Source organism: Haemaphysalis longicornis, unplaced genomic scaffold (assembly GCF_048455015.1).
Source record: "Haemaphysalis longicornis isolate Haplotype H1 unplaced genomic scaffold, Haemaphysalis longicornis Haplotype H1 scaffold_7, whole genome shotgun sequence".
In the NCBI taxonomy this organism is placed as follows: domain Eukaryota; kingdom Metazoa; phylum Arthropoda; class Arachnida; order Ixodida; family Ixodidae; genus Haemaphysalis; species Haemaphysalis longicornis.
The window spans coordinates 41,241,930-41,254,107 of NW_027526422.1; the positions used below are offsets into that span (position 1 = coordinate 41,241,930).

The 12,178-nt window shown below is 49.6% G+C and overlaps 1 protein-coding gene across 10 annotated transcripts in view; it reads left to right on the top strand.

The window, feature by feature from the left end:
- The window catches only part of Rbp (RIMS binding protein), a 394,065-nt gene that overhangs the window by 333,924 nt on the left and 47,963 nt on the right, over positions 1-12,178 (top strand). For all 10 annotated transcript variants that reach the window (XM_077676865.1, XM_077676856.1, XM_077676857.1 and 7 more), the window contains 6 exons: positions 3,161-3,242; positions 3,541-3,888; positions 5,205-5,381; positions 5,438-5,586; positions 9,045-9,128; positions 11,371-11,529. In XM_077676865.1, the coding sequence (XP_077532991.1) occupies positions 3,161-3,242; positions 3,541-3,888; positions 5,205-5,381; positions 5,438-5,586; positions 9,045-9,128; positions 11,371-11,529 (999 nt within the window). The remainder of the gene's footprint in view (positions 1-3,160; positions 3,243-3,540; positions 3,889-5,204; positions 5,382-5,437; positions 5,587-9,044; positions 9,129-11,370; positions 11,530-12,178) is intronic.

The window sequence follows — 12,178 nt, forward strand, 5'->3', positions numbered from 1 at the left end:
CCTATAACAAGACCTTGTTCGGCCATTTTAGTTTTGTGTTTCAATAGAAAAAGCGATGAAATTCAATATTTCGAGGGACGTTCGCTCACTGGCGGGCCCAGTTCCGTATATGAGCAAACTGTGGTAGATTTTCTTTCTTCCGTAACCTGTTGGAAATTGGTAAAAAGCGTGCGGAGCATTCCGCAGTCACTGATACCGTATTTAGCCGCGTATTCATAGCCCGAAAACGCCGAGCCAAGTTAAGATAAACCGGTTTTTTCTGTTCAACGCGCATGCGTATACGTGCACAGGTTGATCCTGAGTTGTCCGAACGAGTCCAGTCAACTTTGAGGTAAAGCGCGGATAGGTCATATGACCAGCCCTGCAACTCCATTCGGCCTTGGACCCGGTGCTACGCGCCTTGTGACTCGCATTTGCCCGCGCGACTGGCAACGACGCGGACTGAGTTCTTTCGTAAAATGGTCGAGTTCAGCTGATCCTCTCAATGAACACAACTCGGCCTCGTCGTATACATATAGATGATCTAACAGGATTCCAACGGACGTTACTGATTCGCATCTCCGGTTTATTCTTGGCGCTCTTTGCTCTAGCTGGCCTTGCGCCATTAACATTCAGACATCAGCATCAGCATCTCCGGTTTAATGTTAAAGTAGCGCACGCTAAGGACGAGCAGGCGGAAAGGGCACGGGCATAATAGCTTTGGGGTTCGCACAAAGCAAACTGCTTTAAAACTGCCAGTTATTCTGAAAAAAATACCGCAACAAAACAGAATACGGACGTTACACTGAAAGATAATAAGTGCGCGACAATTAGGGAACAAGCTTCGGCTGGTGACGACCTATAGCTCTAGCTGAGCAAAAGGGGTCTGTAGTGGCGCAGCAGGAAATACATTGCGTACAATGGCCAGGCAATGAGTGGGATGTTACACCGTTGGTCATTCCATTCAACGAACGTACTCATTGCGAGGCACGGAAACAAATTTTATCAACCACCATGCAAGCTCAACTCCCATTCAAGATGGCCCTGCTACGAAAGGCCCCTCTCGCCACCACCAGGAGTGCAGGCGACCACACCGTGGTCCTCAACAAGTCTTTGTCCTTCCCCATAGAGTCATGGGTATACACTTAGCGGGCTCGACTCGAAACGAGGCGACGGAAGCTGTCAAGATCGCATTACACATCACAAGGAACCAGCGGAGCCTGCGAAAATAGGAACGCCACGTCCAGAGGCGCTTCTGGCTTATATCCGTTCGGAATGGAGCAACACCCAAGCACCGGACAACCGATTAGTTCCGCCCTTGCCTCCCTGCCAAACTCCAGCTCAGGTGTTAGCAAGGTGTGCTATCACCAGTACAGCAACGATACTGGCTCTTCATGATTAAATCTTTGGTGGCCGCTACCAAACATGCAGTGCCATAGCAGACGCTGAGAATCTTACTTAGACCTTCCCTTTTTCGAAGTCTCCAGAGGCCGAACCTTCGCGAGCACTCTGGCTTCATATAGGCCTCCAAATTGTGTGTATAGGATCCTTACCACAGGTGTACAGCTTTGTAGCCGATTGCGACCTGTTTGCGGCCTCTGACCAATGACATAAATGAAAACCCACGCCCCGCCAATCTTCTGCTGCGTCACGCCCGGGTCGTCTTCTAGGGGCGAAGCCCCTTAGGGGCTGGGGCTGTTGGCGTCTCCTGTCGTCGTCGTCGTCATCGTTGTCTCATGTAGTCACGCTACTAAAAGGCCGGGAAACTCCTTCGCGCCTCGTGCTAGAACGTAACGCGTAATAGAAAAAAGCCTGGGCACTAGTTTACGCCTCGCGCTGAAGCGCTTCGTAACGCATACTAAAGAACATCGGGACACTCGTTTACGCCTAGCGCTAGAGAGCTTCGTGCTTCAAAGACACGAGACTTATACGGCAAAGGTGTATACCTCTACTCCCCCCCCCCCCCAACGGTTTTATCTCCGTTGGGGGGTAGAGGTAAATACGTCAAGGCGTCAAGAATACACTTATACACCGCATGCTCCGCCCCTCCCCAGGTTTCACGTTAGTGGAGATCGCCCGGTATTTTTTTTTTTTCAGCCAACCAGGACTCGCTCGATATGGACACTCTGAAACTGACCAGAAATGGACAAAACTGGGAATTCCGACCCATGAAGAATGGGGGAGACTGCTTACGAAGAAGTCTCCAAGCTCCCGTTTAAATCCTCGCCCTGTTCGCTGCCGATACAAATGGGAAGAGCTGTCAAAACAATACAGCCAGGGATGACATTTTCTGGCAATCAGTAAATTAAATTACAGGTGTTGCGTGGCTGTTTCTGTGTGCGCGGGAGAGCGAGTCTGATTTTTCTGGGTATTGGCGTCTTCGGCTACACTCAGCGGAATTGATTCGCCGTGTCAACACCCCGCATAACGGGCGGAAGCAAAAACGTAGTACTGAGCTTCGAAGAACGAAGAACGACGAGCTTCTGGGCACGTGAAAAGGGGGAGCGGTGAGGGGTACAACAGTGCTTTTGAGAAGCGACCACTGGGGAATTGTGTGGAGACAGCGGATGGTCGATGGAAGCGGGCCGTTCCTGCGAACCCTCCCTAGAGAAGACGCGTGACCAGGGGATCGGAAAGCGTGCGGGAGCCCGGAAGGAAGACTCACTGCGTCCGGATACGCAGCGAGTTTGCTGGGCTGCATCGTGCTCGAACGCACGCACGAGAACATGTAAAAAACAAAGGGATCGGTTGCTGAGAGGACTCGCACCTCTGTGGCAGTAAGGCACACGTTTTGCCAGTGTGTGTGCGTGTGCGTGTGCGTGTGCGTGTGCGTGTGCGTGTGCGTGTGTGTGTGTGTGTGTGTGTGTGTGTGTGTGTGTGTGAGAGAGAGAGAGAGAGAGAGAGAGAGAGAGAGAGAGAGAGAGAGAGAGAGAGAGAGAGCGGGGAGGGGGGGTGCTCGTGCGAGTTCGTGTGATGAAACAGACAGGAAACGCTCCATGGCCCATTATTTTTTCGCACTTACCTCGAAGAGAGTGTTTCAAACCAATTTTCTTTCACACGCATGCTGTCTCGCGTGATCTTGACTTCGTTTTTGTGGTATTTTGCTTTTGCTATACCGGCGGCATTTTTGTTACGAATCCCCGCCCTGAACCCCTTCACTCTGCTTTGACTCCGTCCTCAGCCGCACCGGATCAGCGTGAGGTCTGTCCTGACCTCGGGCCAGCATTCAAGGGATGCAGCGTGCACCATCGTCATCGGGAGGAGTGAGTTGCTACCTTCGTCCCCTTTGGTCCTCGTCTGCGTGTGCGTGTGTTTTCGTGTGCGTACGCTTTATCAGGCAAAACCGCAATTTGAGAAAACTGAACTTCGAAAATTGAACTAAGTTTCACCTCAGCACGTTCCCAGCATGGAAACAATAAACCATAGCAAAGTCGGTGCATGCTACATTACCTTGGGACTATGCAAAGTGATTGTTACCTCGGTAGTGCGCGGCTAAGGTGGCGCTTGCCTGGTCTCATGGCCTCGTACTAATTGGTTGTCTTTTTTCCGACGCCCGCGCAGACGTTCCACTGTCACCGAGCTGCGTGAAGGCGTCCAACATCACCTCTACGACGGCCACCATCAGCTGGCTGCCGAGCAACTCCAACTTCAGCCACGTGGTGGCCGTGAACAGCGTGGAGATGAAGTCGCTCAAGCCCGGCGTCTTCCGGCACCTCGTCACGGGCCTGGCGCCCAACACCTCGTACCGCGTCTCGGTGCGAGCAAAGCCTGGCCGGCTGCTCATGGCGTCGGCCGCCGCCGCACTCGTGGGCGCCAGCTCGTCCCAGGACGAGCACGCCAAGGCTGCCGAGCCCCGGAAGCTCGCCGGCTTGCTCACCTCCTTTGTCGACTTCCGGACACTGCCCAAAGGTACGCGGATATGAGGGGAGACCAAGCTGGTTCCGCTTCCGTAGCCCTTGTCAATCAGTGCTAAAGCTTTCATCACTATAAATTAAATAACAAGCATGAATTAACCTGATTCTTTACTCTGATTTAACTCTGCTGAGACGGCTTAGACTGCCCTTACTCTGCCTTGACCCTTCCCTGGCTCCCATTTGACTCTGTTTTGACACTGTCCTAACTCTGGTTTGACTCTGCCTTAACTCTGCTTTGGCTTTGTTTTGACTGTGCTTTGACTCCGCGTTGACTCTCTCCGACAAATTGGTGTCCGAACAAAGTGCAGAGGTGTTACTATTATGTCATAATTATTCTACTTTTACAGTAAAAGACACGCAGCGGCTTCCGAGAGCCCAACAATTAACCATTCTTGCGCTACGTTTGAAAATCATGCAGAGCTTGCAACTCCTCCAACCCCCTTGTTTTCTTCGCATGCTGTAATAAAACGATAACTTTTTACAACTCGTAGCAAAAGAGGTTCAGAAATGAAAATGTATAATATGTGTCTGTCCTTGGAAGGAACAATCCGTGTAGACACCACAGAAACGTACCCGTTGTTGCACACTGCTTTGGAAAGTGGAGGGCATCGTAGGCCGCAATCGCTGTGGGCTCAATGTCTTATGTTCCCACTGAACGTTTTTTAGGGACTTCCTACTGGCATGCTTCGCTCAACGGAAAAGGATGCTCATGAGGGCGTCAGAGTTAAGGATTGCGTTCGTTGTGCCTGATCGACTGCGCAGAAGTCACCACAATTATATTTCATTACCACGCAAAAGCGGTGCTCAGATGAACTCTTTCCAAGGGCAAAATAGAGGCAGGGGCAATCAAAGCGTGCCAACGAAAAGAGAAATACCGGCAGCCTGCTGGAGCCAGGACTGCACGGCTGACCGCGCTTCAGGCGCAGGAGCTGCAAAACCGAAAATTGACAGCAGGCGGACGCAGTCGGCCTGTTTCTGGAGGGTCCACGCCAAAAGGTTAAGTGACATACAGAAGGGTACCATCGAGGCGCATCTCCAGGAAGCCAGACATGCAGCTGGTCACGTAACAAGGTTAACGACGCGATCTTTGCTCCTAATGTTTCGAGCATATTCTGCTGTAACTATGTTGTAACATCTCTATTGTCCAGCAAGGGTTATGCTTATTGGCCCGTATAGTACACGGCTGGTATCTACCCTTCAGACCTTCGGAAAGCGGTGCGGGGAAACAACTTCGAGGACGATTATTTGGCTCCTGGCTGTCTTCGGACGCTTTCCTAACATTTGGCGTACCTTTTCTCCCACGACCTGCAGGGATTCCTGACCCCCCTGTGGACGTCCAGGTGGAAGCGGGACCTCAGGAAGGCACCGTGCTGGTCACCTGGCTGCCGGTGACCATCAACGCGCTTGGCACCTCCAACGGGGCCGCCGTCACGGGCTATGCAGTCTACGCTGCGGGCAAGAAGGTCACCGAGGTCGACTCGCCCACCGGTACGTGGAATGGGCCGGGCTGGTGTTCCCACGCCTATTGTGCGTCGGTCTCGCAGGAGACCATGCCCTGCTGGACGTGGCGCCCCTGCTGCCGTTGCACACGCGCGCGGTCACGGTTCGGACGCGGGCGGGGGACTCGCTGTCCGTTGACTCGCTACCAGTCGTCGTGCCCGACGAGCTCCTGCACGCCACTCGGACGCCCAAGGTACACACTCTCTGTACCAACTCGTATGCTCTCCGTATCGGTACCGTATCTCTCGGCTAAGAAAAATCTCTCGCTTCTCGACCAGGGTGATGGATGGGAATCTGCTGGCGAGGCGGAGGGCAACTGTTTTGTCTGTTTGAAGAGGACTGATTTTCTCCCAGTTGCTCCTTAGCCAAGCAAGCAAACATTCGGATACACTTCAGAGAGTGACCCTGTCCCGCGGTGAATTCAATGACTATAGTTATAGCAGCCCTCACCTATCGTAATCGCAATTACAGTATAGTAGGTGCTCTCTGAGGCATTCCCGTAGTCCACACAATGCACTTGCATGGCCACAATTTATGCCTCCAACAAGAAACATTCAGCAAATGACTGCAACATACATCCATTTGACTCAAAAATGGGATCTGCGCTGTGCCCGAGTGCAATACAGAACGTCGTGCTTGCATTGCGTGATACCACAGCGCAGACTGGAGATATGAGGCAAATGTTATGCTCGACGACGTTATTTGCCTAAATTTTTTTTGTTGCATGGCTTCGTCAATATAGTACATTATGGTGAAGCTGAACTACGAGATTGCCTTAGCGTATACCACAAAAGGCGCTCCTGGTCAAATTAGAATTCTGATTTTCTACGGACAGATCTTGCGGTCAAAAGAGGATTCGAGCTTCATGAAAGGCTTTTGCCATGAGCACGAGTTCATAATAGAACATAAGTAATCCCTTAATGGGTACCACTTACGTTGCTTCGTTTTTATTGCTTTCTTTAGTGCATTCAGCATACGTAGTTTCCAGTTCTTGGCACAAATGCGCTGCCATTGGTTTTTCTTCCTTCTACTAGTTATGGCTTTACCACTTGGTTTGTTATTGCAATAAACGGTTTTAATACTCCGACTCGCCCTGTGCACGTCGTTTTTTATCTGTTACAGTGAAGCACGGCCCAACAAGCTTATTTCTTTTGTGGGTCACAACCTATCGTGTTCGGTTACGCAGCATCGGCAACGCACATTTCATGTTGAGGGGCAAACAGTATAGGAATGTGCAAAACTGCTTGGTGCTCTGACAACACTGAGCGCGGCGAGATAGTTTGCTTTATGGCAAGATTGTCGGTACCCAAGTGACCGCGGCGTAATAGGGAGGACGCGGCTATAGTGAGATTGTGTTTTCTTTCTTCTGAGCTCGTTATTGGAATTTAAGCCAAACTACATAAACCTTGTTAAATAAACGAGACGCTCGACTGGCAGCCTCATCGGAATGTTAGAATGACACTTTCCAGATCGTGCGTAGCTACCGGTACAGACAGACGCACGTGCACGAAGCACATACTGCTTAGCACAGGCTTCGCAAGTTGGCCGAGTCCTATCGTATACATGGCGAGCGGTGTGATCAGTGTTTTACAGGGAAGGTGGGTTGGCAAAATCTTCTGTGAGCCTACCGTAGACAGAATGCGTTTAATCCAAACAATCTTGCCTGGCCACACTTCTGATCACCGGTGACCTAATCGACAGAACTTGATGTAGCGCCTTCTGCGGCATCATTTCCTAGAAGCTTGCGCTGTCTCAAACGTAGAGTGCAACGCTTTTTGCAGCCTTGAGCAGGATCTTTTCTGATTAATGAAAACCGTTCTTAAAAATGAACTGTACTCCTCTGTACTGCATTCGGTACTGATAAAACAATTTGCTGTAGCGATGGGACGCAACGGTTCTAACATTGCTGCTGCACTGCAAATGTCCATGCCCTAGCGATTTCTCCCTCCCTCTATTTTGTTCTCTTCTTCCCTCACATCTTTCTCGTGCTTTTTTGTGTGTGCATTGCGTGATCTTGTCAGAACACGGACGGTAGTGACTCCGAGTCCGAGACCGAGATGGCAGCCCTTCTGCAGAGGGTGAAGCGCCGAGCACGCTCTCTCGAAGACCAGCTGACGCAGGTAGCCCAGTGGGGGCTGGCACGCTGGTGGTGAATGTGCCCGTCACCGAGTCCACCTATATCGTCCCGTGGTCATCTGTCTTTACATATGCACCTGTCCACTCTCAGCGCACCTTCTTGTCTCTGTGACCTGTCCTTCACATCGCAGACCTTTTTGAGACAAGTTATCAGTACAGTATTGCGGGACACATATTTCAGTATTGTCGCTTGCAGTGGGCCTTCTTTGAACTCCTTCTTGGACTTCATTAGTGGTGGGATGCACGTGGTAATTCACGCTCAATGTGTACTCATCATACATTGATTATCGAGAAAGGAAACGACTACTATTCATGTGAACGCGGCATTAACACTGCTCAGAAACCAACTGGGTTTCTGGCTCCTGGCAAGAGAAATCAATGGCTCCTGCAGCTGTTGGGAAAATTCTTCCTCGAAAGAAAGCACCATCGCCATACGAGAAATTCTTCGAATGTTGGCACTGCATGCTTGGCTTGTGGAACCTTCATTGGGCAGCGAATAACCTTGGCTGCCGCCTTCGTTGTTCTCTGCATCCCAACATTTGTCTCGCCACGTTCCTAAAGCTTGTGGTGCACTTGTATCAGCTTGTTTGGTATTCGGTGTGGTTGTTCCTTGTTGTGTCCACTGCGGCTTGCCCTCATGTGTGTGTTGCTAAAATGTGCTAAGCATCGCAAAAACGGCGTGTGTATCATTTCTATGGAGCTACATATCTTGCAAAATCTGTGCTGTGCTCTTTTATGATTTTATGGCACAACGAGCTGAACGGCTGCCCGTGGAGTCTGACTGCAGCCTATCGTCCTATTCAGATCATATAACATTTAGACGTATGCGTTTGAAGCGAAGACATTTCAATCACAGGGGTATCTTCATTGTAACGCTAACCTTGCTGTATTATTCGACGTCACTTTTCTTTTATTTAAGGATTTGTGGTAAAAAGGTACACTGGTTCAATTTTTTGTTACGAAGGACAGTGCTGGTACAGAAAGCTGTTATTTTGTAATCACTTGCACTTAGTTTATATAACTTATTTCCTTCTAAACGGACTGTCATGGCATGATACTGAACACATGTGACTATACAGAAACGGGCTTCGCCAGGCAGTACGGCATGTGTTTATATAGCATGACCCAGTCGGCTTAGTCGGCTAGGCCTCGCGTTTGTCGGCAAAAGTTTGCAAGCATCATCAGTTGTCACAATACCCGTCGCATCGGCCAGACTGGTGTTCTCTACTGCGCTGTGTTGCAAAAATAAATTGGCAAGTGAACCCGGAATGTACTTGCGGGATGGTTCTCTGCACAACGGACCAAGAGTATGGGGTACACGTGATACCATAGTTCCGGAGACCTGACTTCGTCATGGTTTCTCTGTTTACTTCCACGTTCTGCCATTTAAATCGCTAGAAACAGGCCGGGAACACTGTTGAGGTCGGAAAGATGTAAAACATCAAGTGCCCCCCAGCGTTATTCTGCTGTGTAGCAGCATAAACGGTCCTAACTTCGGTCGTGGTTGCTGCGCAGTCGGCGGAACGCGTCGAAGAAAACCACTCGGAGTTGTCCGACATTGTGGAAGAGCTTGAGGACGAGATGATGGAAAACGGAGAGGTGAGTGTCCAGGCCGAGGACTCTAAGAAACTCGTGCTGCACTGTGTGTCTGTCTGTCCTGTGGTGGCTGTGTTTGTCAAATTGGAGGATAATTGGCAATGCAAAAGGCGCTTTGATAATACTCAACATGTGTCTGTGAGTAGCTTTCTCTCCACCCCAGATTAGTTCATTATGAGATATAAAGGCGGTTCAGTTGAGATACTTAATTGCATAGTGAACGGGACCGACCACGCTGTACCACCGCAGCGTAGTGATCTGGCCCATAACACGGCTCAGTGAACCATGACCACTCACCTGAGCTCTGAATCAGACGCACCTGGAAATATGGAAACGCCATATAGATAAATATACTCTGTCAAGCATAATTATTGTGAGAAATTAGTGCCGGATTTCGTTATACGCGCCAAACTGGGCATGGCACCAATCGGCGTTGCTACAAGTACTCCTTGTAGAATCACCGGCGCAAACTTACGCCAGCTTTCCCCTACCGTAGATGTAAGGCATGTACAGTGGGCGCTTTTCAAGCGACTGGCATTGAGGGGGCGATGACGCCTACAAAAACAAAATAAATAACAGTGATTCAGGATAACCTTCTTGAAGCCCAGCCACCATGGCTGGGCTTCAAGAACATTTCTGCTAAGTCCCGAAATGTAATCCCAGCCGTGGGAGCAACTTTTTTTTATGGCGGTGAAAAAAAGATTACCATTATATCACATATTTTCAGGCGCGTTAAAGGATCTTAGAGGGTTCATATTAGCACGCAGATGAACTTCTCTGCATGATGCCGCCTAGCAGGGGCGCACCTTTGGAAAGTAATATCGCCATTTTTATGGTTTTCTCTTTCGCTTCTGGCCCACAACTTAGTTGCAAGGTGGCACGATATACGGCGTGAGTGAACGCATGTCAGCCCAGCGCGTAATGGCAATAATGGCCGTGTGCACTCTGAGACCATACCCGAAAGCAGATATGTGATCACTGAGTAGGTGCGCAGTGGGGATAACATCAACAGACTGTTATAATACATTGGTCCTAGAACTGTTGCTGTCGGGATCGTCTGTGTCAAGAGGACGAAGGCGTTCAGAACGTGCTGGAACCTTGTCAGAACACTCAAGAGGGGTCGTCAGCTAGCTGAACACAGCTCGCGGCGTGTCTATACTAGCCACACAGAAACATCAACGCGCTTAGCTTCCTTGCTCGGAGGGTTGAAAAATCCAAGTATTCCAGATACAGGGACACTGCGGTGCGCCGGAGGATTAAATAGCTGTATACTAGCCACAGCTGTATCTGTGGAAGGAGGCTCAAATCATCCAATGGAAAGGCGTCTACAAGAGGAGGAACGAAGGTGCCGACTTCCTACCCTTAAACAATAGACTACTGCACGACAAGAAAAAATATACAGCGAACAAACTGGACCTCACACTAGAGGACGTCATCAACATCCACGGAACTCGAACGGGAACGGCATTAACTCCAGCAATTATGAAGGCCTCGAAGCATCAATTGTCCAACATGCGCCGATGTGACCCCAGACATCTCATGGCGAAGTGCTGTGAACAAGCAGCGCTCTTGACTCGCTGGAAAGCGGGCTACAAAGGGCGGCGCAGTAGTCGGCTTTGTAGCAGCGTATTGCAAGGCACCTTTACCAGTCTCCTCAACTTCACTAGCGCGCACACTCTACGCATATACCAGATAGGCCTCGATGCCAATTCATCTTGTTTCGGGGTCTCATCTTTCAAGTAAAAAATTGTTTGTCAGTCATAGTATCGGGGCAGAGAATCCAGACTTTGAACTTTAACGACTGGTGGCTGCGACCGTATGGTAGCAGCATACGTTGTTCGTCTTTCCATCTCTCAAAGTCTTAAATGAATGCGTGAAGATCAGCGTTTAATGAAATGACGGTTAAATTGGCAATGGAATCGGCAGTGGCGGTTCCTCGCTTGGCGCCACCAGTGCTATCATTCCCGAAAGTACTTTTCTTGTAGCCCCTGGGTCATGCTTCTGCTTATTAACGGCAACCACTGTGATTCACAACGCCACATTTATTGCCTAACTGGTAAACGTCATGTTTAAAAAGAACTTCTCCAGCAGCTTTTGTATGTGTCAACCTAAGGGACCAAAATTAGTCCAGTTTCCGCGTGCGATGGATCTGTGTCAGTAGTTGTATGGTGTAAATCTGTTCTGCTGATCATGTGACACCTTTCACTCCTCCCAAGGCATTAAGACCTTGAACATTATGTCGCAGCTGGGTCACCGCGGCAGTCGCGGCTCGCGAGGCGTTCAAGGACCCGGCGGTCGTAAGCATCATCATCACCACCATCATCACCATCACCAACAGCCCCAGCAGCAAAACATGCAGCAGCAGCAACCCATCATTCATCACGGTCAGCAGCCACATCATCAGGTGAATCAAACAGGGAAGACGGCGAGCATTCGCTGTGAATTTACTTGTTCATTTAATAGAAAGCAAATGCATACATTGTGCAGGTGTAGTGCTGGCAAGACATCGTGCCGTTTGCTTGAAGAAAGGATGATATTAAAAGCAAAACATTCATCAACGTAAACTGAATTGCCATGTTTCGATAGGTGTTCTATATCGCTGTCAGCTAGCCGAAATGTCTCTTTCGCTTGTGCTTTCTAGTCCGTCAAATAGGAACTTTCTCCGTTGGCAGCATTGCGGGCCGTAATGTCGTGAAGATTTCGACGTGTTGCCTGCTACGGCTGTTACGACTCCCTAGGTTGGTAGTGTCGAGGCAGGTAAAGCTCTAAACTGCACTAGTAAAGGTGGGCACCATTGAACAGATGTGCACTCCTCATAGTCATGGTCAAACATATTGATGTGACTAAATCCGACAGGGTAGCGACAATTAATACCGCAGCAGACAATACATATCTGCTCACGTTGTGCATGATATCATTTCTTGCAAGTTTTCTTTATCTTGTGCTCGAGCAATATTTTTCCTTAAATGTGATCAGAGAGCAAGACCGTATTACTGGTCAATGTAGTGTCAAAGAAAAATGAGCTTGTAATAAATACGATGCAATTACCAGTC